The sequence below is a fragment of the Pollachius pollachius genome (assembly GCF_949987615.1).
Source record: "Pollachius pollachius genome assembly, chromosome: 12".
NCBI lineage: Eukaryota > Metazoa > Chordata > Actinopteri > Gadiformes > Gadidae > Pollachius > Pollachius pollachius.
This window is the reverse complement of record NC_136945.1, coordinates 12,869,589-12,896,695: the sequence shown is the minus strand read 5'-3', so window position 1 is coordinate 12,896,695 and position 27,107 is coordinate 12,869,589. Positions and strand designations below refer to the sequence as shown.

Sequence of the window (27,107 nt, the reverse complement as noted above, 5' to 3'; positions counted from 1 at the left end):
ACACACACGCCCAGAGGGACGGGGGACAGTAGTCCCCTATAAATAGCCAGGAGGAATGGCGTTGATATGCCTGTGAAGAGAAGTAGAGGGGGGGAGTGGAAAAGGGATTAGAAAAGATACAGAGACATATTGCAAGTTGGTCTGTGTGACGTGTGCATGCTTGCATGTGTGCATGTGTTTGTGTAGCGGTGTGGTTTCCTTGCTTCTGACCAAACTCTTTCTTTGCCACTCCCCTTTCAAGTCTTTGTTGACCAACTCTCTCTTTCTCTCTCTCTCGCTCTCTGATTATCTCTCAAGCTCAATGTCTCTACATCTTGCCATAAAACAAAGCATGACCTTGAATGTCCTCATAGATATCATCCTGATGTCATTGGTTGCCAGGGGAGGGGCTGATGTTTCAATGCTGCGAACACTTCATAAACACAACACAACATATATAAACACAACACAACACATTCCAGCACACAAAGCACAAAGACATGGCGATCATCTACTCCACGATGGGGCTTGCATCACGCCAGGCCCTGACGTGACATTGGACTTGAACATGGTCACCGAAATGTGCATGTGTCATGGTCCTGATGTCATTCAGCAGCACCTGCTCAGTGACATCACCACGGCACAGGGGTGGAGGAAATGTGAGCAGAGCTGAAACCTATTAGCCGAGCACCAGAGCGCCTGTGAGCAGGGCACTCAGCTTCCCTCTCAAACTGTTTACATGTGTATTATGGGTTAAACAAAAGAAACTGTGTACACCATATCAATTATTATTTCTCCCAATACACGCACTACCATTCCTATGAAAATAAAATAATGTCTCACGATAGTTCGGACAAGGTACGAGTCACAGGGCTGTCATTAACAATATGAATACTGTAGTTCTTAAATAAGACAATAAAATGTTTTACTGTAAGATTATATTATATAATTATCTAACATGTCAAGAATGATGAAAGAAGCAGCCAAAACAAATTAGTTTAACATGCCAAAACAAGACAAAACAGACAACTGTATTTAAGAGTTATTTAGTTGTAATAAGTAAACCAGTCACACACGTTATATAATATCTTCGTAGACAGGAAATAAGGTAATCTGCCTCCAAGTGTAGAGCCTGATCGTAACCAGTGTAATATGTGAATTCCTATTTTGTTCCTGTTCCTGGTGTGTATCCTGTATCTGTGTGTGCTTTACATGTGTTTGTGTGTGTGTGTGTGTGTGTGTGCGGTGTGTTCGTGTGTGTGTTTGTGTGTTGTGTGTGAGTTAGAGTGAGTGTGTAAGTGTCCCTATGCGTATTTGTTGTGATATATTTGCGCTATATATTATTCCTGAGTATACCTCTTGAACTCTGATACCACCAGCAGACATAAATCGTTCTTTGTGTCATCAGCGTAAATACGTTGTGGTCTGTGCATATTCCCAGCAAGCCTTCTGGCTACTCTCACCAGCCATTCATACATCCAGTACCACTGCTTCCCTGTAGTGTGTGGATGCACTCACAAATGTATGTGTGTTTGTGTGTGTGTGTGCGTGTGTGCATGTGTGTGTGTGTGTGTGTGTGTGTGAGAGAGAGAGAGAGAGAGACAGAGGTTTATGTGTGTGTGGTACATGTACGATTAATAAATAAAAGTTAAGTCAACCTCAGCCAACGATTAAAGAGGTCTGTAAATCTCTCCCACAATCTCTTCCTTCCTCTCCCTTTCTCTCCTCCCTTTTGTCTCTCCCCGGGCCACACCTTCCCCTGGGGGATGGCGGGATTGTGATCGGAGAAGGGAGGTGGAGCCCCTGGCACAAGCACAGGTGTGCTCGTTTCCTCCCTCACTTCTTTCTCTCTCGCCCTTCTCTCTCTCCCTCGCTCTCCCATGTAATGATTTCTTTAGCCGGCCACCTGACATGTGGTTGAAAATGCCCACAGCCAATGGAATGCTTCAAACTGGGCCCTGGGTTATTTATTTTTTGTGCCCTTACTTCTGAAAAAAAAAGTCACTTTTTTTGAGTAGTTTTGCTTCATACTTTTCTTCTACCGCAGACATCTCCATTTATTCTTTTTTTTCTCTCTCTTTTCTCTATGATCCATTGTCTGCATCCTGTGTGCTCAGCAGAGCGGAGCTGAAATAAGCCACCGCTTGTTTACATACTGCATTGCATGCAAATGACGCTGTGTACCTTTAAAAGAGTGTAGCCATGGGGCTGAGAGCTGACACAGCCATATTTACTGGCTTTTAATCCACAACTTGCCTTTCCCACTCTTTCTTATTCAAACCCCCCTCCCCCGCACGTTAACTTCAATTGCCTTCAAAAGGGCCTGCGGTGATGGTCGAGAGGAGCAGGTCCCAGGCCCTGAAGGGGTCAAAGGTCAGTGACAATAGATAATAGATTTCCCACTCTTGGGTCAGCTTTGGTCAAGAAAACAAAAGGCACGGAAGACCTGGAGCGGACAAACTTATCCCACTGTTTGGAGCTGGAAGAGTGACAAGACAGAGTGCTGGAGTTACGGCAGGGAGACAGAGACAAAACCGTGCATTGTTAGCGTCATCCATCTCTTTCTCGCTCTCGCTCACCTGCTCACACACACACACTCCTCTAAACCAGAAAATAAGTTTGTTTCCAACATCTGCTTTTATAAACTGAGGAAAACGCCCTAGCTGTTGCCTCAGCCCATCAAACCTTAGTTTTGAGCGAGGGCTTTCGCCTATGAAGCAGAAATCGGAAGTCAGCTGAACTTTCCCTTTTCCCTCTGTAGTTGTTGCCTACACATAAGAGACGCTTTAATTAATAGACCAATTTAAAAAGTGACTGTGTTCACTTGTCCTGACCAACCTCCGCTCGTTTCCTCTTCTCCCCCCATCCTCCCTTCTATCCCTCTACCCTGTTTAATGCGGCCTAACTTCAGCCCTCCCCCCACATTCCCCCCAATACCATTGATCATGCATGCAGAAAGCCAGCACGCCCCAGACCGGGGCCCTAGCCAGGATAGGCTAGCTGGGTGCAAGAGCCTGTCCTACATACTGTTCCCGTGCTTCGCACCACAGGGCCAGTCACTGCACTCCTGCCCCCTACCTACCTCCCCACCCCCCCACCACAATCTAACTCTCTCTCTGTCTCTCTGTCTCTCTCTCTCTCTCTCTCTCTCTTTCTCTCTCTCTCTCTCTTTCTCCACACTGGCATGCACCCGAACGCCCCGCGGACGCTTTCTCTCTCTCTCTCTCCCTCTCTCTCTCAAACACATACACACACACACACACACACACATTGACACACACACACGCACACCCACATACACTGACAAACACACACACACACACACACACACACATACTTGGAGCATCACGTGACACTGGGAATAGAAAACAGAGAAGTGATTTTAACAAGAGTTTGCCGGCGGTGGAAGTGGATGTACAAGGTGTTGAGGCCATGATGTCTCCTGTGCATACACACAACACACATAAAAAACACAAAACACACACACACACACAGCTTAGAACAACACGTACAGCGCACAGATGCTACTGGATGCATTCGATGCAACATCTGGGCGCCTCGGTGCAAATAAAACATGTAACACGATAATATAGTGGTGCGGAGGATGTCTTTGTGGGAAGCCCTACTGAACACCATGTTATTATACATCTATACTGATGTCATTGGACACATTTGCTTACATTGTGTGCTGTTTTTGTTGTTTATGCCCTTGAAGCCTCCATGCGTCATGTCCGATTTCGCTATTGTATTAAAAACTTTCATATTGATGTGTTTATTGTTACTATATTTGTATTCTCTTTGACGCTATGCAGTTCAGGCCAACCTGACTCAGAACAGCATTGACCACCTTTTGGACCACTGTGACCTTCATACTCTGGTTTTTCTTCTCCATAAGGAACCAGTGAGTGAATATTGACTGTGCGAGTGTGTGTATGTGTGTGGGAGGGGGAGGGGGGAAGGGGGGGGGCTGAGGTGCTGAAAATGCTCAGCTGACCATATTTAGTATTTTTTTTTTGCACGTCTGGAGAAAGTAGCCGATTAAGAGGTAATGCTGCTAATCTTTGTGTCAGCTGGTTGGGATGGACAGTCACGTGGGGATGGGTTAGCCCTTCGACCACCTTGATTCAAACACTGGCGAGCCGAAGGTCACCCGTCCAATAGCAACGCGGAGTGGAGAGAGGAGAGGACCATTTGGATGAGTGTGGGTCCCCATGAAATCCTATCCATCCAAGCTCGGATGTGTTATCATAAAAAAATGAATATGTAAGATTTATATTCTACAATGAACAGGCAGGCTAAATATGGTAGATGAGAGATGGATGGGGGGCAGGAAAGGTTTGGTTGAATGAGATTGTTTGGATGAGGTCATCGGATGGATGATTGTTTAAGGGAATCAATTTGCGTTTGGTCTTACTTGCTACATTATTAGGAATACAAAATAATAAATGCGGGGTTACATCCAGCGTTTGCACCAGAGGTCGTCTGAAGCGGAATACGGCATGCTGCGTCCTCTGTGGCAATATGACCTTGAATATCCCTGACATCTCCTCCTGTTCCCTCGCAAAGTACGACTCCATCGCCCGCACTGCATCTCCCGTGTGGCGAACTGAGTGCTTTAAATGTCGGCGCTGTCCAAAAAATGTAAATAAATATGCATTCTGCACAGAGACGCGCTGTCGTCGCTCGGAGAGACTCGGAAAGCTTTAATGGGCCATGATGTTGCGATCAAGCGATGACGTGCGCGGCGGGGAAACACGCTACATAGTGCGCCGATGGCATGAATAAAGGCAACGTGCTGGGGAAGATGGGAGGTCCGACGCTGGGTAGGCTACGGAAAAAAACGAGGTAGGAGGCGGAGTCCTTCTCTCGACCGTGTGTGTTTGTGTGTGTATGTGTGTGTGCGCGCGCGCGTCAGCGCTTGCGTATCTCTCGCTCTCTCCCAGTTCGTCCCTCCCCCTTTTTCGTCGAAACACCCCACCCCCACCCACCCGCCTCGGCCACCCGCCCCTGAGTCTGGAGCAGTGGAGCTCACTGCTTTCCCTCGCCTCTCAGTGCGGGAATACTAGTGAAGCAGAATGGATACGGAAGGGAGTCAAAGCAGCCTGTCCTCCACAGACAACTCCCCCCACGACCCCTGGTAAAGGAGACTCGCCGCCGCCGCTCTGCCTTGCCTATACCCTGGCCTTCTGCTACGAGGGACTTTACCTGCTTGGACTTTTAGTTTGATCCGGAGCTCAGCGGAGCAACGCCGAAACAAAAGACAAGCATGCTTCGGTCTGATGTGCGAGAGCCACTCAACCGTGATATAGCGCTGGCGCTCACACACTGACGCACGGCAGTGGGTGCTAGTTTGTTTGTTTTGGCTTACGAAAGGCCATATCGCAACTTTTCATTCGTCCTGTGGAAAAGCTCTCCTTTTCCCCCCCACTAGGGATTATAACGGCCCGGTTGGCCTTGGTGACTTCGCAACATGGCCGATACTATTTACCCCTTACTTTATTGATGCTCTGTTCGCCTGATATTATTTTAGTCCGTCCGAATCGTTTTTTTTCCTCGCTTCTTGTCTGCATGTGCGATCCGTAATGTGCTTCGAAATATAACACCTGGCGTCTTTTTCTTTTATTCAGCAAAATGTTCATCGGGGGACTGAGTTGGCAGACGACACAAGGTGAGATGATGTCCCGCACGTTACTTTAACAAGTATATCGCTGTAGCAGCCCTGCTTCTATTCCATTAGGGTTGCCTATTGCTCGAAATGTTACAAATAATATGTCCTTAAGTTGTTTAAGTGTATTAATGGTAATAACTATTGAAGTGCGCCTTCACACACTCAAAATTCGATTATTATAATAATCATATTAATGGATCACCCGCCGACAGACAGTGAGATTCATACAATGTCCTGTCCTGCTTTTCTGTTATTCGATTATCATAGGCGATTCGCACTGTCAAAACGCATCGGCCTGTACCGTGCGTTTATCCCCGTTGGGGAACTTGGTGTCATCAGGGGATGTTTTCGTGACATCGTTGCACTCAGGCTTCGCTCCATTTAATCCATTCATTTAGTATTCTGAAAACAACGTGATCGCAGTCCGCTGGATGCGTAGAGCCCGCTACCTTTGTTGTGCACACCACGATTGGCTCCATACATGTTTGTATCGCTGCATGAAACGACGACCGCTTTCATGTGTTCCACAGCTTTGTTTGTGGTACGTTGGCCTTATAGCCTGTTTATGACTGAATACAGAGGGGGATACAAGTACAAACTCACCGCGGTCCGTCCGGCCCCCTCCGCTATGGTCGCCTCGGATATTATATGGTTCAGGATTATACGCTTTATGTTTTTGTTGTTTTTAAATTCTAAAGTATTTTTTTTAATTATTATTCCTGCAGAGGGCTTGAAAGAGTACTTCTGTAAATTCGGCGAGGTGAAGGAGTGTATGGTGATGCGGGATCCCGCCACCAAGCGGTCGAGGTGAGAGAGGCGTGCACCCCGTCGTCCTATCACTGGCGCCCTAGTGTTTATGCTCTTTACGTAGCATAACGCAATATGTTTCTCGCTTCTTTTTTGTTTTAATGGCTGCTTTTGTTTTGTTTTGTTCAACACAGGGGATTTGGGTTCGTGACGTATGCGGATCAAGCTGGCGTGGATAAAGTGTTGGCGCAGAACAGACACGAGCTCGACTCAAAAACAGTAGGTTTTGTTTCGCACATTACTCACCAAATTGTTTATCATACCTAATAAGCCTGGGTTACTTTTCGGTTTGCCCCCCGCATCATTTAAAATTGTTGGGTTTTTTTCATAGCTTGGCGCATTTCCTGACGTATGGCTTGTAAAAACGTTAGAGCAATCCCTCTCCCTGGCTCATTTCCCGCTCCAAATCCAGGGTCAGGGCGCCAACATGAAAGCGTTCTTTCTTGCTCTTCATTGCCATGGTTACCTGGGGACCTGAATGGGATAGAGGCTTCAGTAAAAAAAAAGTCACAGTAGTACTCAGTACTTTCGCTCATGTAGGGTTAGGGTTAGGGTAAGCTTTGTGGTTTTAGTGGCAGCCCTGTCACTTTACCCAAAAAGGAGGAAGTTTCTAATATATTGCTGGTGTGAAATTGGTAGTAGTTTGAGAACGTTTTTTCCGAACCCTGGCACCACACCACACAATGCATTCAATGTATCCCAGTCACAGGCCAAAGATAGCCTACCTTTTCTGTGGACGGTTTAGTCAGCCAACAACACAAATGGCTGTTTGATTTGTTTTGAATCTCTGTGAATGGGAGACGGCCCTGCCTTGGTTATGTGGATAGTTCATCCTGTGGGATTGGCTGTGGTTTTAATAATGTTCCCTTCCCCCACCCCTGTTACACACGCACAGACCAGTACCATAGAGCTAGCACACTTGTTTCACGGTAAAACGAGTGCTACAGTAAGGGAAGAGAGAGAGATGCAGGTGTGGAGAGGGCTGTCTGGCTGGCGAAGCGGGCCTGTTGCCGGGGGTGACAGCAGCGACTAGGGACAGTTTTGTGACTCCACTCCTCCTATGGGATTTGCGTCTCCATAACAACTTGCCAGCTTTTCTAAAACATAATCTTAACGGTCTCTGTGGCTTGATAGCCGGGCCCCTGATGCCTAACACAATGTTATGCCATGAAGATTCTCTCAACTCAGCGGGCGCTGTCTCCCCTTAAGAAACACTAGCCGGTTTAAGGGTTCTGATAAATACAAGCTTCATTCTCCGTAAACCTGCAATTATATATACTTAGAATTATCAGTATTGTTTTAAGATATTTTTTTGCTCATTTAAAGTGGCAGCAAGGACGTATGTTTTTCCCGTAGAATAAAAAATGCACCAAAACAAAATAGGCTAATTACACTTCTAAAATTAGCATGAGTTCTTCTCGTACTAATATCACAAATAATATTAACGCTGACTTGGTGTGTTTGTGTGTTTCCTTTGGAGCGTGGATGTGAGCGTGTATGAATACTGGCTAGTACGGGTGCAGGGTTTTGAGGGCTCATCTTGCTAGGCCGGCGGCGGGTCTAGGCGTTGCCCTACTATAACCAAATACAGAGAACAACCAAACAGTATTTACCCGAGCAGCACCGCTCTGTGTCTCAGGTCGACGCAACGGCTGTGAGTGTGCGAAAAATAAACAGGGCATAAGCTCATTCCTTTATAACAATGGGATTGTTTTGGTTTTTGAATGTTCTATTTGTCGAATAGCAGGCCTTTAATGGGTTATCTCAGAATATTAGCCCACAAAACATAGATTCCAAGATCCTTATCAATCTTCTTTGGTGTTGTTCTCTTATGCATGGAAGTAGGTCGAGTGGAGCGAATTGATTATGTGTGAAACATTAGTATCGTCATTATTATAATTATTCCTATAATCAGTCAATTATTATGTGCCAGTCACCTCAAACTAATGTTCTAAGGTCAATTATGCCGGCCTGATACTTTCAGTTGAAGTATCCTGGCTAGCAGTCAAAGCTAGTCATCCATTGTTGTGTGAGAGCAGGTGCCTTTGTTTGTCTGGCTGAGTCTTTAGTTTCGGATTTAGACCCTCAGCTGTATACGCCACCTCAAGGCAGACACATGGCTAAAGGTTATATTTTCCCCATTCACACTTCCTTTGGGTAGCAGTGTTATGTTAAAATAGGACAATGAAAGATAAACAAATGATTTCTGATTTCTTTAGCCCAAATTCCAAAGCACACTTTGAAAAAGTTATCTCATGCAAAATGTGTCCAGCTTATCGGTGATTCTGCATTATAAAGTTTAGGATCCTTGACCAAAAATCCTTGCCTGCAACTCCAACTTCTTTAATATTAAATCAGTTTTATTATTTTCTTGCTCCGCCTCGCTCGATAAGACTTCCGGCGTCTGTCCACTTCACTGTTTTTCCTCGTTCTCAATTCTCACGTGTCCTCTTCCCCAATGAAATCTGTCTCCACCCCTCCGCTGGGCTCCCTTCAGCCTGCCTCTCACCACGGTTGGAGTAGGATAGCCATTGTTTGATCAACAGGAGATGAGAGGAGGAGGAGGAGGAGGAGGAGGAGGTGGAGGAGGAGAAGAAGGAGAAGGAGAGTGACATTCCTGCTCGGAATTAGAGAGAATGTTCTCTGCTAAGAATGTTTTTTATACCCACCCCATGGAGGGTGAGAAAATAACTTAGTAAAAGGATGAGGTGGGGGGGGGGGGGGGGGGCTCGGTGTGCGAATGTGCACGATAGCAGCGAGGTACATGGTGTTAAAAAGAATAGGGCCAGCATGCATCGCACCATGTGGCAAAATAACTTGTGCCAACAAGCAGGGCTTTGGTAAAGTAGGACCAGTAAAAAAAAGGCTTGAAAATACTGAGGTTGGTTTCATTAATTGAGCTGGGGTAATTGCGGTGGTTAATTGCCGTTAACCCACAACAAATCTGAACACGATTGCAACTGCTTTAGAGTGTAAAAAATGTCTGTCAATACGAGCAACACACTAAAGTGTGAGGAAGTCTTTTTGCTAGTTTTCTAGTGTGCTAGTTGCGTTTTTTTTTGTAAGTGGAGCTCTATTGAAGTTTGGTTGGTAAGAGGTTAGATTTCCTGTCAGGCCAGAATAGATAGCCCCGGGCCAGAGGTGTACTGTTGTTTTGCTCTGGACACAGAAGAGCACAACTGGTATTTGTTTTCCTAGAGAAAAAAAGAAAGGGAAAAAACGCTTCTCTGTGACCCGCTAAAGGCTAGCGAGGTGAATCTATCTGGTGCTATACGCAATGTGCTGCTACCTGTGTTCACGGGGAGAGTGCAGGGCTAGCTCTTGGTAGGAACAGCCACATTACTGTGGTGTTAGTGTGTTAGTGCAGTGACAGACTGGTTGTTGTTGGTGTTGGACACGCTCACTGGTTTGATAAGAAAGCATTCAAAATCTGGCCTAGCTAGCAACTACCTTTAGGTTTCTCCCTCTGTGCATTTTGCTTACTAACAAATATGTGTCCGAGGCTTGCGCGATGATGAAGTTCTAAAAAAAATCTGTATTTAAAGGAAAAGAGATCCATTTAAAACATGCACAAGTTGCTCATGAGCCCATAAATGTGACCCTGTAAGAAGAAAGTGGTGATTCATTACACTTTCAGTAAAGTGTGAAGCAGTGGGCTTCGGTATGCACTCTCTGTTTTTCACACATAAATTAAAACGGCAAAACTGTTGCGTTCTTTCTTTGGTTTGGCTGATGTTTTTTTTGTTTTTTTACAAAAGTACAAAAACAGTCGTATGCCAAACAGTAGTATGTTAGCCTGTTGTTACTGCTTCCTCAACAGTGTAGTCAACAGCATGGTGCTAATATAGCAGCTTATATCCACGGCTACACAGGGAGAGGACATATGTTTGGGGCAGACTCTATGGACCGGACTAGAGCCACGTCAGGCCGCCGGCTCCCAAGCCAAAACCCGTTCATCCGTGCTGGACGCCATTCGTGCTAATGCTAGCTGCTAGGGCTAGCTAGAACTGCCTGAAGATTATCTCTTAATGCTGACATGGGCCAGAAGAGAAAGTATGATGGACAGAGATGGGACTGAGAGACATAGAGTGAAACAGAGAGAGAGAGAGCGCCAGATCCTGTTCTGCAGCTCTAATTAGTATAGATCTCTAAAGCAACTAATCGGATTGAAGGAACAAACTGGATTGGGCTTCGGAGGTATGGCCACAGTAAGGCTAAGTAAGTCCTATAGGTGGAAGACCGAAAGGACAGACACATACACACACACACACACACACACACACACACACACACACACACACACACACACAGGGTTGGGGGGTCCTCATTAGGGGGTTGGTGAAATAATTACTGTGCTATTGTTCCGCTGGGCAGAGATTGAACCCACTCGCCCTAGTCCAAGCCAAGTCTACCTCTCTATCTCTCCCTCGCTCCCTAATTTGACATTACATCTATTGTTAAAATGTTTTCAGTTTAAATCGTGTGGTCGTTATATAGTCATAATGCACTGGCCCCAGACTGTTCTGTACGTCCCATTAACTTGTAGTTGGCCATTCTGAGTTCCTATGTAGGCCGTATCTTGTGTCGCAGCACAATCTGTCGGAAATCCCATATTCCATGGATACTTATGGTAACTGTATCCTGTAACTTTGTCCCGGGCTGGGTACATACGAGGGTGTGTTTGTGTGTGTGTGTGTGTGTGACTATACACTGATGTCACCACTGGATGAGTTATGTACAGTGACTGGGCCTCAGAGATAACACACTGTCGCCTGTCGTGTTGTGTATGGTTGTTTCGTATAAATGTGTCAGGGTTTGTGTTATATGCAGTATTTTGTGTCCGCGTGTTTGTGTGTGCGCACATGCGTGTCTGTGTGTGTCCGTGTGTGTGTGTGTCCGTGTGTGTCCGTGTGTGTGTGTGTGTATCGGGGGAAGGGGATGGGAGGGGGGCGGGCTGAGCCCCTGGTCCTCTACGGGCCCATCTGTTTTGTCCTCTTTGTCCTGTTAATTAATGAAATCAGAGGGGCTGCCTGCTGGGACAGCCCCACTGCCCCGCTACATGGGACAGGCCCACTTTCTCATACGCACTGCCACGCCGTTTGCACAATGAATAGCCCCACGCTCTTTCTTTTTCACCCATCTCTTCGTCGCTGTGTTTTTCTTTTCCCATTTTTCATTCTCTCTCTCCTGTTCCCTCCCTCTCTCTCTCTCTCTCTCTCTCTCTCTCTCTCTCTCGCTCTCTCTCTCTCTCTCCCCTCTCTCGCTCTTTTCGCCTCTCTTTTCCCTCCTCACTCTGTCTCTATTTCAGAGACCTGGTGTGCTTGTGCTTTCCTCCTGTCTCTTTTGCTCCCTCTCTCTCACTCTCTCTCACTCTCTACCCCTGACTTTCATTGTTCTTTCTCTCTATTTTTGTATTTTTTTAATCTCTATTTAGGACATCTTGTGTTTGTCCATATCCCCTGTGAAAATATATATATTATTTGCTCTTCTCTCTTTTCTCATATTCTGTCCATTCCACCCTCTGCTTTAGCAGAAATGACTTGCACACATATGGCCCGGGCTCACAATGGAAGTGTATTTTTTCTTCCTGCACTTTAAGGGTCGTTGCCTGAACTGAATAACAAACAGGCCTCATGCCCCTGGCTCCGCTGTCTGAAGCATTTCTATGTTTTTTTTCCTGTTTATGTTTATTTTTTTCTGAGTAATTCTTTGACGTAAAGGATATTTTTTTTCTTCTTCTTCTGTCTCTGATTGTCATTTGTTTGTTTCAGTTTGTTGCACTTGTGGACGTGCGGGGCCCCGGGAGGTGACTATGTCGGTTGTAGAATAGTCTAGTGGTTGAATGACCAAACTACTAAAACCGTACCGTAGAATGCACTCAACACCTCTTCACCAACGTGCCGCTAGTTAGCCGGATACCGTGAAGTCAGTCACATGGGTTTGCACTCACTCATAACTCTTTGCCAAATTTATTATTTTTATAAATTACAAAAATAAGCGACTGCTGTACTTCTTTAACTGCTCAGTCGGTTAGTCCGTCAGGAGTCCGATTTGGTTCGACACCGCGTGTCCCAGCATCAAATGTCAAGTGAAATGAAGAGCTATGTCTGAGTGTTGCAACCTGCAAGCTGGGGACGTTATGTCTGTTTTCTCTGTGACCTCTTGGTTTTTCTCCTCTTCCTGGAGGCTAACCCACCAGTATAGCATGCAGACTCTCTGATAGTCGCCGCTGTAGCTTTAATCAGACGTAGAAACGACATATCGTAGATCTGATTTCCTGCGCAGATGGGGTGGATTTTTAACAACATTGCATGATCTGGCTGTCCTGCCTTGCCATAGCTATCGCCTTCATAGACAGTGTACTACATGACATTTGGGTGTTTTGCAGATTGATAAAGAAGCAGCATTTGCCAAATTAAAGGTGACGTTGATTTTAAATTGTGTTTTGATTCCACATGATGCTGTTTATATATAGACAAGATGGCGGACACACTTATTTTTCAAGCAAGGTGTTAATGTACCATTCAACTTGGTTCTTGACAAGGGACTCGATCACCCCCCCGTTGCGGCAGAATGTGACCATGCTTTGTCAGCTCATGGTCTCGGCCTCATAATCGCTTTACACTAACTCTGGTCCTGTAGTCCTATTAAAACAGTTAAAACACTGCTGGTGTGCCCTCACCATTAGTCAAGAGCCTATTACTGTCTAAGTCCCGCATCGTCAGTGACTCAAATCTTAAGTCGAGAACTCTTTGCGACAAATTTAGCAACGCTAATTTGAAATTCAACTTGAGTTGTGAGTGACTAAATGTGTGACTTTTTATGGATCTTTCTTATTATTTTTTTACACATCATTATTTGAACAATATGGTATAATGACAGGGTATCTGTGAGAAGACAAAATTACAATACCACCCTTTTTTCTCAAGATCTAGCTTCCATAACTCAAGGGCAATCTCATTGTAGTCCTATTTTTTTTTACACTACTATGAAATTATGCCCTGCTAACGTGATGGGGCTTATTTCACCCCAATAGTGTCATGTTCTTTACAATTCAGCGTGCACAGAATGCTTTGTTAGCAGATCACCCTGCTTTGCATTAGTTGTGGGTTGGTGGTGGGGGGCTTTCTTGGGTCCTTGTCACCTTTGTCTGTGTTCAGACCAGCTGGGGGTGACATGGCTGTTCTCGTTGCTGCTCCACTCTGAGGTGCAAAGACCTTCCACAGCCGCCTCCAAGGACACGGCGACCACTTACCGAGCTCCCTCGCGCACCGCCCGGAGAATAAAAGATACCTTAGCTTTATCCAAGGGTTGGATAAAATATTATTTATCACGTCATCATAAAATAAACTCTTCTTTTTCAAGACATATTTCATTTGAAGTGCGACGGCAGGGGGGTGGGGTTGGGGGTGCTGGGGGGTGGGCAGGTGGATATCAGTTGTGTAGCGTCTGTTGTCATTAATATAGGTGGTAACAATTCTTAGTGCTCTCCATGTTTGAATGGTTCCCCGAGGATATTATGGTAATGTCGCTTTAATAGCCGCGAGTAACCCTTAGTGAGAAAAATGGTCTTTTATCTAACGCGCATTAATCAAAGCAGAAACGCCACGCGGTGCCTCTCCGTGACACACCGCAAGGTCTCGCGTCCTGACGCGAGGCGACCAGTGAGAGTGGGGAATCTCAAGAAATTCTTCACAGATTTCTAAATGCCATACCAGTCGCTGCATATTCACTCGTGTTAAAGGCCAGCTCATTTCAAGCTCAGTTTTGCGTTCTAATTTTAACTGTAACCTCGACTTTGGACAACACGTTCCCAAAAGGGAAAGTATCGACATGGTGAAATGTGGTTGATCCAAAATGTCGTTAGGCTTTGTTAGCTTTATTATCTCTTTAAATTGCCCTTAGTATCTCGATTCTCTTCAGGACTGTAGAAATGCAAAAAGCGTATTCGAAAGCATTTCCTGTATTCGTGCTGTTATATTGATTCAACCGATATCGCCAGAATAAATGAATGAAGTCTAGCTGTTTATCCTGGCGGTTTGAGGTGAGCGTAAACAAGGTGTAGCAGCATATTATTAAAGAAGGAAGAGCCTCTATTGTAGTAGATATATGAGGCCGATGAGGGAGCCTGGCCTAGAATCTTGCCCATCATTTCATTAATCTCCAATAGGGTAAACCCAGCACATTGTGGTTGGCAGAATGGATACCTAATTATATAAATAATGATGAATGATGTACCATTGTGTAGGGAGGGCCATTGCATGGTGCACTAGATCTCTTCAGTAGGCTACATGTGCAAACATGTTCTCATTCAGCTAAAAAAGGGTTCAACGTTTTGCCCAAAGGCACCCGGGACAGGGCAGATGATGCAGATCCCACGCATCCCCATCAGAACGGCAGCCTTGAAACTCGCAACCTGACAGGTGTACCGATCCGTGTTATAACAACACAAGTACAGACTTAGGGATGTGATACTCCTCATCATAAATCGTGTGTCAAGTCAAATCACACACCCGCCTTGTTCAGATCGAATCAACGACACCTCAGAAATAGGGGTTGAGGCCTTCAGCCGTTTCAACTCCACAAGAAACATCTGTATACAACACATGAAGAGAAACACAAAGAAATCGATCAATGTGTTGTCCTGTGTTGGATTGAATCCCCCCCCCCCCCGTGAACGGTCTCACTGCACGTCTCTCCTTTCCTTTTCAGATTGACCCCAAGGTGGCGTTCCCCCGCCGGGCCCAGCCTAAGGTGAGCGACACAGCCCGGGGTTAACTGGGACAGCCGCGATGGGGGATTGTGGCCGATGATGTCATAGGTGTCACTCCCCATCACTCAGGGGCCGGTTGACTGGGATTAAACCAGGCACAGGACCAGGGCAGGGCAGCAATCCACTTGTCCACACCGACACTGTGACCCATGCCCTGACCCCACGCCTAAGACTGCCAGCAGCCAACCAACACACACACACACACACACACACACACACACACACACACACACACACACACACACACACACACACACACACACACGCATATGAATGCAGAAACACACACACACTCAGATGTGTCCGGAGAAACACACATACACACACTTGCATATGTGTGCATAAACACAGCCACTCATGTGTCTACACACAGACACACATGCAATCACATATGTAGGCAAAGACATTCACAAACTTCCATTTGTACACACAAACACACACACACACTCACGGTAGCCATATGTACGGTAGACACGGGTGCACGTGTGCCACACACACATGCTCACTACTCCATTTATACACTACAGAGAGCGGTGCTAGCATGAGTGTTTATTGTTTATTCTGTTATGCACACATATGCACAAGCAGACCAATATATATATTTAGCTTTAAAGTTTTCAGACTCTCTGTATATTTATGTGTCTCCATATAAGACCGGCATGAGTAAACATTTTATTCATGGGCGTTTGTGTTTACACAAACCCGCTCTGCATGTTGCAGCTCCTAAATTGTAAGTACCGGGGTTGAATGCAGCACCTTTGTAGATTAGCTGAATGGCAACAAATACAAGAGTCTTTATCGCTAGGATCTCCTGCTTGGCTAATGAGATTAGTGATAATGATGGCCTCTTCTTCTTCTCTGTTGTTAGCTGGTGACCAGGACAAAGAAGGTCTTTGTCGGAGGGCTGTCAGTCAATACCACCATCGAGGATGTGAAGCAATACTTTGACCAGTTCGGAAAGGTAAACCATTCGGAAGACCGTCCGCCCACAGCCTGGCGGTCTCTGCCCTTCTCTGTGACCTTATGCTGCCCCCCCAACCCCCACCCCCTGCTCTCCCGTCTCATGGCTCTCTGTTTTTAACTCCATTTACTCACACCATACTTAGAATGAGGGAATGTTAGGGGAGAAGGGGAAATGGAAGAAAAGGATAGATTTAAAGAAAATCCCTCGGTGCCAGATATTGTATTAGGTTGTAAGACTCTTTTTTTTTAAGACTCTGTTTTACCGCTGTTGTTGTTCGATATCCACATTTGAGCATTCAGGATGGTTCTGTTACAGGCTCGTCCTGGTCCAGCTTGGCGGCCATTAAATGAAATTTGGTAAAAGGCAAATACATGCTGAGAAGACAGATTAGTGACTGGGGAAGGGATAGGAGGGAGAGAGAGAAAAAAACAGAAATTGAGTAGGGAAAGGAGATGGAGGGGTATTGTAAGAGAAGAAGCGCCCCCCATAGAGAAGGAGGGAGGGGCACTCACAGGGGTTGAAGACCAGAGAAAAGCAGGAATGTTAAGATGGAGAAAATAATTAGTACAGAAGTACACAAAAGGAAAGACAAAAAAACTGTCTTTCCAGTTGACCGGCTCGCTGCTGTATTTTACTTTGTGTACTTTGTATTACAAAGATGACATTTATTAACAATAGATTTTATGTTAAGAAAATGTCACAAAAAATGTATTTGGTAAAATGGGCTTTCAGTCCTCATGAGGGAAACTTTTAATTTTATCGTTTTAGTTTGGCAGTTGAGGCACTAAAGAGCGATGTTGGTATTGTTGCTCAAATACGTACTAATCTAATGCAACAGCTGCTCCTCAAATACCCCCCACCCCTCTCAAACCCTACCAACCTCAGACGCTCACTCCCTCCACACACACACACACACACACACACACACACACACACACACACACACACACACACACACACACACACACACACACACACACAGTGCTCTGGTCCCCTCTCAGCTTGTTGCTGTGGTGACCTGCTTTCCCCTATTGTCCTGCTGTAATGCGATGGTGTTTTTTCTTTCTTTGAAATGGTGTGTGCACGACAAGTGTGTGTGTGTGTATTTGCATGGAAGGAAGCAGTGGCGCCTGGGTGTGTGTGCGTGCGTGTGCGTCTGTGCGTGCGTGTGATGCGCGCATGAAAAGCGCAACAGGGCCATCGCTGTGGAGGAAGGCTAACACAAACACACATTCATACATGCAAATGCTCTCTCTCTACCCCACACACACACACACACACACATGCACACACACGTCCATCTGTCTCGCATACTGTCTTGTGTCCTGTTCAACCGTCATGAAAACAAAAAAAACACCCCTACTTTAGCTTTCAAATCCAGCAGTGTCATCTTCACTATTTTCCCCCTCTTCAACCCATTTCCGCTCCTAACTTTGGGCCAGTCTCTCTCTCTCTCTCTCGCTGTACTAAACGTGTGATATACATATAAAGAGGCAGTCTTGGTCCTATGTGAACTCCATTCACATCACATGCACCCGGGCTGTACGTGTCACGGACCGCGGCCGTCCCATAGTGCATTCCTGCTAGGCGGGAGGTGGTTCCGTGTTTGTTATCGGAGCCGGGGGCCGGAACGTGCAGGTTGGGGATGGAACAGAGACCCAGAATGCCTGTTTGTTTTTCTGGCCGTGGAGCCGCCCAACTAGGGAAAACACTTGCGTTGTGTATCAAAGCGGTGGAAGACTTTGATACGGGACGCTAGAGCTTGGTGGACGTGTATCTCCGTGGACGGAGACGACAGAGCGGGAGAGAGGGGGGGGGGGGGTCGAAAAACAAATCTGGAACCTGTTGGTGTTTTTTATTTATTTTGCGCTTTTCAAGATGTCAGAGTTCCTTGGCCTCTCTGCTTTTCCACCATGCCCCCCCCCCCCCCCCCGGCTCTCAAAATAAAAACATGTCGAGACTTTCGTACACTTTCAAGAAGCTAGCACGAGCTCCATTGAATCGTTAGCATCCAAAGCAGTCTTTTGAGTATCCTTAAAGAGTGCATTTGTGTTCACAAATATACTCCCCTTCATGCATCTCTCTGGACGACCGAGTATGGTTGAGCTGGTGAACATTGAGGTTGAGAAGCCAGCAGCACCCAGGCCAGAACAGACGGGGGAAAAGTTTGGACTGAGCTCAGCCATGTGAGAGGGCGATTAGGAGGCTCCGATGAACACTTTGTCCGTCGTCCTGTTTATAAAGAAAGATGGACAGAGAGAGGGAGAGGGGGAGAGATAGAGGCTAGGGAACGCCATGAGAGTATGGAAGGAGAGAGGGCGATAATACAGTTCAGGTCGGGGGGCGGGGAAGGGGGTGGACATAAATGCCACCCTTCATCTTAATGTTGCAAACATGTTTGCCTACGGTGGTTAATTACCGTGCTAGCGAGCCCACTCAGCTAGCCGGCCTCCATAATGCCGCGCTTCATCCAACCCCGGACACTAGAATGCTTGATCACGCACTGCAACGGATAGTGGTCCACTGTTATATAGCCACCTTTGAGTCGCCCATAACTTAGTGTTTCTCGGGGGTGACCTCATCGTTTCTTCGCTCCCCAGGTGTGTGCTGAGTCATTAAGACACAGAGCTGCTGATCAGCCAATCCCGGACCCCCTTAGCTATCCAATCATATTGTCTTACTGCACGCCAGGCAGTGGACATTGGAGATTGTCCTTTTTTATTCGCTTTGGCAAGGGCAAGACATGAGTCAAGCTAGGCATCACTGTATATTTTCTGTGCTAGTAAGGATAAAATGTAGCATTAGCACAGTAGGAAATCCAGAACAGCCAGGACAGGAGTTCTAACACACGAGTAGGAAACGTCCAGAATAGATGTGGCTAATGCTACGGGAGGCTAGCAGAGCTGAAACACTATTCTTATGATAACATATTGCCCCGCAGCTGTCTACTGTTAATTTCCTCAGCTCTCTGCTGTGTCATTGAGTTTGGGGCATCTGTGTGTGTGTGTGTGTGTGTGTGTGTGCCTCGGAGGGCGAGGTTAAAAACTGAACGAAGGACGGTTGAAGGAGGAGCCTCCTTGTGTTTATGTGTCGGTGATCGCGCATTTGAATGTTTAAATTGAGAGCGGGTATAGTAAGAGACAGAAGAAGAGGAGGAATAATCGGGACACACACACGCCTGATCACAGAGGACGCGCACACAGTAATTCAACGTTGACGTTGATGCGTCTTTTCACATGAACTTAAGGTCTGACGTTGGCCTGGCCTTGGCCCTCCAGAAACTCGCATTACAGCAGCTTGTGTTTCAATACGGTTGGCCATTGGAAATAGCCATGTTAGTCATACTCTGTAGAGTTTGATCCAAACTCTGGCCGCACCGTCCCGGATAGCAGGTGTTTTTTAAATGTAACACTTTGCTCCCTTCAAACATGATCTGATTACCTTGCATTAATGCCAAGGGTATTTCCACAGCGGCACAGAAGAGGCTAACTCTGCTATTGAAGGACGAGGCAGGTTGAGAGAGAGAGAGAGAGAGAGAGAGACGTTGCTTTTAGGCTCTTCTTCCGCTTAGAATCTCTGACTCGTTTGTTGTTGAAGGGGTCCGGCGACAGATAGTTGGGAATTTTTCTCAACTAAAATATATTCTTTCCTTCCATACCCTGTGCATGTGCACAACACATCCCTCTTTGGGGAAAATACAATTATATTCTTAATGCTTTTCCTTTTTGAATCCGATAAAAAAAATATTCACCTTACTTGTTGCTTCTCGTTTTCCCTTGCGGCCTCCCTCTCTTTTCTCAACCCCCCCCCCCCCCCCCCATCTATCTATCTCTGTCTTTCTCTCTTTATTCTCTCTCTCTCTCCTTTCTCTTTTTGCTCCGTCTCTCCCCTATCGCTCTCTCTTTCTCTTTATTCGCTCTCCTTTCTCTCTCTCTCCTTCTCTCTCCCTTTCTCCCCCCTCGTCCCTCCAACTTTCTCACTCACTCACTCTTGCTATCTTTCCCTTTGTTTATCTGTCATTCGGTTCATGAAAGGGGGGGGTGGGGGGTTGGCGGAGGATGGCGGGGGTCCCCAATTGAAATTCTTTGCAGGGTCTCCATGGGAATAGTAAACTTTGTGGAGGGGGGAAAGAAAGACGGCGAGGTCGAACAAATGAAAGGAAGAAAGGATGAAGCAGGACATGGCTTGTGAAAAGCCTGTGTGTGTGTGTGTGTGTGTGTGTGTGTGTGTGTGTGTGTGTGTGTGTGTGTGTGTGTGTGTGCAGGATGGAGAGAGTGAGGTAGAGTGAGAGAGGAAGAAAGGAAAAGAGGACACTTTCTCCTCGCACTTATGATCAGGAACATTCGGTTATTCTAATTCACGCTGGTCGATTCTCTACAGCTGCGTTTTCAACCGACGCTTTTCATCACGCTCTTTCTCTCCTTTCCGCTATGCAACTCTTATGCCTTCTTTCCTTTTTTTCCCTCCTTAGTCACCTGTCCCCCTCCCTCCTTCTTTTGCTCCCTCTCTCTCTCCCTCTCTCTCTCTCTCTCTCTCTCTCTCTCTCTCTCTCTCTCTCTCACTCTCCATCTGTTTCCCCTTTTCCACTCCAAAGCTAAGTAGGGACAATTGAACTCCATGCTGTGTAATGATTGTGTGTGTGCGTGGGTGTGGGAAGGTGGGAGTGTGTGTGTGTGGGTGGTTACGGTGTGGGTGTGTTCTCTTGTGTGGAAGCTCATCTACTCTTTCCTTTGATTTCATAGGTCGATGATGCCATGCTCATGTTTGACAAAACGACCAACAGACACAGAGGTAAGACACACACACACACATGCTACACAAACACGTTTTTTCTTATTTTCCTATTTCCGATTTTCTAAACTTTTGCGAAAGGAGATTTTATGAAGTATCAATTTAAAATCACAATTTTGTGATTTCACAAAACGGTAAAAAAAACAGTTAAAGTGACATGGTGACTGGTGGTTGGTGGTTGAGCAAATTGAGAGGAAGGCACCGCAAAGCTATCATAATTAGTTTCCATTTAGTTGAGCCACTTTTATCTCCCCATGTGGTAGAAGCAGACTGAACTCATACATTAAAAGTCTAAATGATGTGTTCCCCTTTAAGACGATACAAGACGTTGAGACAGGAAGTTAGAGCCCGGGGATTTAACTTTTGTTTGATCTCCTGTGGTTCTCTCATTCTCTCCTCATCTGTGTGTGTGTGTGTGTGTGTGTGTGTGTGTGTGTGTGTGTGTGTGTGTGTGTGTGTGTGGATATGTGTGAATGTGTGTGTGTTTGTCAGGAAGGGCTGTGGTTGAGGGGACCAGGGGATTATTAGGGCAGAATTGTAGTCCTCCCTACCAGTTGTTGATCCACTTAGCACCCCCATACAGTCCTCAGCCAGCCCCATACAGTCCTCTGATGGCCCCATACAGTCCTCTGATGGCCCCATACAGTCCTCTGATGGCCCCATACAGTCCTCAGCCAGCCCCATACAGTCCTCAGCCAGCCCCATACAGTCCTCAGCCAGCCCCATACAGTCCTCAGCCAGCCCCATACAGTCCTCAGCCAGCCCCATACAGTCCTCAGCCGGCCCCATACAGTCCTCTGATGGCCCCATACAGTCCTCTGATGGCCCCATACAGTCCTCTGATGGCCCCATACAGTCCTCAGCAAGGTTCATTTGGGATTGAAAGCACACGCTGCACCTCCTACCACCTGTTATCACCTGCTGCTTCTGTTCCGGGACGGAGGAGTCAATAATAAGGCTAATTATAATGCTAACAAATACTGTGCATGCAACCTTGGGGTTTGAAGACACTTTGGATAAAAGTATCAGACGAGTGTCCTAGATAAATGGAAAGGCATGTGTGGGACTGCACCGTGGTGTTGGAGTCCGAGTGTTGGGTGTAACTCGGTTCTTCTTCTCGCTGTTTCCAGGCTTTGGCTTTGTCACTTTCGAGAACGAAGATGTGGTGGAGAAAGTGTGCGAGATCCACTTCCATGACATCAACAACAAAATGGTAAAGAAAAAATACAGCTAACATGCCATATACTCAGTTAATATTCACAGGGCCTCTGTTCATTGTCTCAGGATGTAGAACCACAATCTGCTTATCTGTCTGTGTCCGAGCCACTTTATGAATGAATGCATGACTCGTAACCATGGCGCCGCACATACCTCCCCAGGTTGAGTGTAAAAAGGCCCAGCCCAAGGAGGTGATGTCCCCGACGGGGTCTGCCAGGGGCCGATCACGGGTCATGCCCTACGGCATGGACGCCTTCATGCTGGGCATCGGCATGCTAGGTAAGACCGGCGCCCGGGAGCGTTCAGCTAGAGGCAGCAGCTGGTTCTCCCTGGCTGAACGGGAGATTAGGCACTGACGCAACGTTATCGGGGGTACAACGCTTGGTCAGTGGGAATGAGGCAATCCTTTCCCATGGAGGGCCTTAACCCTGCCTTACTCTTTAATGGAGATGGGATTTTTGTTTTGTATCTGTTGGTTGTTTTGGTAGTGGGTCCTTAGGATGGTGGATTGAATTAAAATGTATGCTGGCAATAACATTTGTGCAAAAGGCTGGCGTTTATGATCATGGTGCACAATGACACCGAGCATGGATTGCAGCGTGTGTGGTTTCTTTAATTTGTTGTGACATCTCAAACACAACCATTAAAACCTTAGCGAAGAGATAAAGAGTTTTTCGATGTTGAAGATGTCAATTCTATTTGAAATCAACCAAATTGCCTTTTTGGCTTAATTGCACGGTTGCATAACCTGAAAAATCATAACACATAGATCCTGACATCAGGAGAAAGTTAACACTTCATGTCACCAGTAACTAATCAAAAACCCACTTCATGGCAGCGGAGGTGGTTTTGCTCCTTGCTTCATTGTGCTATAGCGCCCTCTGGTGGCCGTATTCATTTAGAAAGCTCCTCTAACTCTGGGACGGAGAAGTGAGTGGGACTAAAAAGCTGTTTTTTTTTTCCACTTGACGATCAGCAGGAAGAGATGTAGTTACATGTGTCTCGCCGTCCACAGGCTACCCAGGGTTCCAGGCTACCACCTACACTAGTCGCAGTTACTCTGGCATCCCGCCAGGTTACACTTATCAGTTCCCTGGTAAGTTCACACCCGGCACGCTTTTACATTCCCACCGCCCCTGAACTCTGCTCTCCACAGTATGCGTGGGGTGTGGCCCGAGTCAACGCGTGCGCTTTAAGCTCCCGTTCTTAAGCAGATATTTGAATATTGAAACATGTGCTGTGGTGGCGCACAGAGGAACCATTGCAATCCTCGCTAAGTGGAAGGCATGTTTGACAGGCAAATACAGACTAGGCCACATGCAAAATAAGGTACACACACAGACAGTCAGCATACCTCTTACTAGCGGCGTTTATATAAACATAAACATTACATTTTTATCTTTTTTAAGATTTTTGTATTGCTCTTTTTGCTGTTTCAATGTCCCCATGCACCCACCCCCATCAACACCACCTCTCCCCTCCCTACAGCCCCCTTTCAGGGCAGCACTAGCTTGTGTCTGTGTACTCCTGTGATGCCACTAAGGTCAATAGACGGTACAGTACAGTGGATGTGTTTGGCTGTAGAATGACCGTGTTTTACAACTCGCTTCTCTGTCTTTTTTAGAATTCCATTTAGAGAGGACCCCCCTCATGACATCATCCCACCCCCCTGAGCTGACAGGTCAGTACCCCCCCCTCCTCCTCCTCCTCCTCCTCCTCCTCCTCCTCCTCCTCCTCCCCCTCCTCCTCGACCCCCCAGGGTACACAGCGTCCCCCAGGACTCGGGTGGTCACCTCGGCGTCAGAGTGACCTTTGGTCCGAAGGCTCGCCCTTTTCACTGCCTTGCCTCCGTCGCTTTGCATCTCATTTGAGTAGCTCCGACTATGGAAGGGCTTTTGTGTGAGACTTAGTGCTGGAAACGCAGAATGGATGTGGACTACTATGGTACTACTACTGCTCCTGGTCAAACCCAGTCCCTCTTTCGGTTGACAAAACAAAAGGAATAAAGATGAGCTGTGCTTAAGGAAATATCATGATTTAAAGGATTGAATTATGAAATAGTTTGGGGTTAAAAAACAAACCATTTTTGAAAAGATGGTTGTTAGTTTGAATTGCGATGAGAATATAAGTGATACAGCCACACTGAAAATGCAATCTTTGAAAGTGCATTTCAAATGCACTTTCATAACAAAATGTGTAGCTAGGGCCGAGTTAGGCTCCAACCACGGCCCTAGCTACACTGCCATCTGGTGGTAACGACCCGCAACTGCAACCTTCTAGACGGATCTCTTCTAAATGAACATGCAATCATATGTAATAAGTGAAGAGTGTGCATCCATACATATCAACGCTCTCACGTAGTAATGGTCAGTCGAGGAGATGAAATCTAGCGGCAAAAAGCGAAATTGAACACTAGCATCAGCCTTCTGAGTTTTTCCTCTGAGCAGGCTGTTAAATGGGCTGCAGAGTTTGTGCCGCCTTTCAGACCATAATCTGACAACAGATGTTTGGGCAGATGTGAAATATGAGAAACCCATCCATCCCTAAAAGCCTGGTATGTGTTTGTATCTTATGTGTCTTTGTATGTAAAGCGATCTTTACTGGTGGACAATTAAACATGAGGTTAATATAATATGCTGATAGCGCGATTGGATTGGCCGGCTTCGTCCTAATGTCTGTCCGTCTGCCCTGTCCCCAATAATGTTAATGTCTGTCCGTCTGTCCTCTCCCCTGTAATGTTAATGCTGGTCCATCTGTCCTTCAGCCATTCCTCTGACCGCGTATGGACCAATGGCAGCAGCCGCAGCAGCAGTAGTAAGAGGTATGTAGTTTGTGTGTGTGTTTGTGTGTGTGTGTGACTGTGCTCAGACATAGGCTCACTAGTGCTCGCATTGGAAAGATAGGGTTAGATATATGCAATGGCCATAGTGGTCAAACGTCAAACCTATTTAATATAAGAATAGCAAGGTAATAATTGACGTAGCATACTATTTTAGCTAGTCTTAGTGTATGGTGTGTTTGTATGTTTTTAAGGCTCCACTCCCTCACGTGCAGCAGGCTTCCTAGGCACCAGCAGCCCTGGACCAATGGCTGACCTGTATGCAGCAGCCAATCAGGACTCAGGAGTCAGTAGCTACATGAGTGCTGCTAGCCCCGCCCCCAGCTCGGGGTTTGGCCATGGACTCGGGGTAGGTCATGCGCACACGCACACATACACACGCGAGCAGCCATACGCACACAGGCAAACGCAAGCGCACACACACACACATACACAAACACACACACATGCACACACACACACACACACACACACACACAAACACACCTGCCAGTAAAGAGCCACATTCATACACAACTGAAACATGTACCGGTTATAACACACAAGCTGGTGTACTTATATTTCTGTGTATGTTGTATCCCCAGGGTCCTATGATTGCTACTGCTTTCACTAATGGCTACCACTGAGAAGGCTCAGGTCACTGAACACAGGATGGGCTCTCCTGGGCTGACGATTGGATCAAACCTGCTGGGTGCCCATCGATGGCACAATTTGATTGCTGTTCACAGGCTCTACCAGAATGCTGGCTCCCTGCGGCTCCACCCACCAAGTGAAGATTTGTTTATTTTGTTTTTTTTGTTAAATACTAAACTCTTGTTTAGTCGTACTAATCTCACACCAACACTCACCACCCCCACCCCTGTCTCTCCTCTTCTTATCTCAACTGTCCTCCTATAGGCTGATTACTAGACAACTCCATTTCTGTTTCCTTTACAGCAGGTTGAAATATGAAAAACTGCTACAGACAAACAAAAAAAAATAATCAAACAAATCTCCGCTCAAAGTTTGTCATTGTATTCATGATGAGTACGGAGAAGATTTTTTTTTTTGCTTACTTTATGACATTTTTTAATTATGTTATTTTATTTTCATGTACGGTGTTTTTTCTCTTTATGAAATATGTTGAATCTGTTACTGACGTGAGAGAGAAAAAAAGAAAAAAAAAAGAAATGCTGTTAAATAGGGTTTCATTCGTTTCCAAAAGGAATCAGACCAGTTTCAACTATAAGAAGGGTCTGGCGCCACAGGCAAATTCCTTTAAAAAAAACACACAAAAAAAGTACTCAAAAAAATAACTAAACTCAAGTGTCACGGGAAACATAAAAAAATACTAAAATGTATATTTTGGTAGTCTTTAAAAATCAAACCTTTGTAATATTGTTATTAATATTGACAGTAATAATGATAATCTGTAAGGTATTTTATTCTGTAATTGGTTTCAAAGCAATGTTTTTATGTCTTCCTGTAAGATATTGTAAATATACGCTGGGAGGGAGGGGGGGGAGGGGTTACTCTACTGGTTAACACACCATTGACTGGTTGATGGAAGAAGAAAAAAGGTACTAGTAGTAATTTAACTGGACATCATCAACTACTTAGTATGGTCATCTCACTGTTTTACTCAGTATGCATACAGGATGTATACCAGCGTCAAGATGTGCGTTCAATCACAGAGGGCCGCCCATCATTGTCTAGAAACACGATGCGATGGACACTTCAAAGGCCGATTTCAAAGAACACACCTAGCATATCCATTATGGAAAATGGAAACATTTTCTTCTTGTTACCATTTTGGAAAATTCACAGACTTTTTGGATGAAGGAAGAAAAAATAACGAAACAAGAAGCAACTATTCATTTTGTAATTAATGCAACACAACGATCGGGTGCAGATCGATTTATGATTATACTCTTACTGGTGAGAAAAAAATATTCGACTTTTAAAAAATGCATGGCTATCTCCTTTTAAAATTTCTGTTTGGAAGATGATTGGTCCGAGGACGGAGGAAGACGGCGAAGGCCTAGACATGCACGATGGGGAGCGAGGGTATGGTCGGGGGCGGGGGCGG

General features: G+C 45.9%; 1 protein-coding gene across 2 annotated transcripts; it reads left to right on the top strand.

Moving 5' to 3' along the window:
* Positions 1-4,992: 4,992 nt before the first annotated feature.
* Positions 4,993-26,519, top strand: LOC307083532 (RNA-binding protein Musashi homolog 1). Of its 2 annotated transcripts, none has more exons than XM_079747448.1 (14): positions 4,993-5,116; positions 5,607-5,647; positions 6,373-6,454; positions 6,589-6,673; positions 15,167-15,208; positions 16,096-16,188; positions 20,934-20,982; positions 22,113-22,195; positions 22,362-22,479; positions 23,216-23,296; positions 23,825-23,881; positions 24,965-25,021; positions 25,255-25,388; positions 25,624-26,519. In XM_079747448.1, the coding sequence occupies exons 1-14, from the start codon at positions 5,055-5,057 to the stop codon at positions 25,663-25,665; spliced, it is 1,026 nt and encodes a 341-aa protein (XP_079603574.1). In that variant the 5' UTR covers positions 4,993-5,054; the 3' UTR covers positions 25,666-26,519. The 2 variants fall into 2 exon arrangements, with proteins under 2 accessions (XP_079603574.1, XP_079603573.1); XM_079747447.1 differs by having other exon boundaries at positions 25,234-25,388.
* Positions 26,520-27,107: the final 588 nt, after the last annotated feature.

Excerpts from the sequence above, each read along its gene's own strand:
- LOC307083532 (XM_079747447.1), top strand. The coding sequence starts at position 5,055 with ATGGATACGGAAGGGAGTCAAAGCAGCCTGTCCTCCACAGACAACTCC. Across the intron at positions 5,648-6,372 it reads GAGTTGGCAGACGACACAAG|AGGGCTTGAAAGAGTACTTC; the intron begins GTGAGATGATGT and ends TTATTCCTGCAG. Across the intron at positions 6,674-15,166 it reads ACGAGCTCGACTCAAAAACA|ATTGACCCCAAGGTGGCGTT; the intron begins GTAGGTTTTGTT and ends TTTCCTTTTCAG.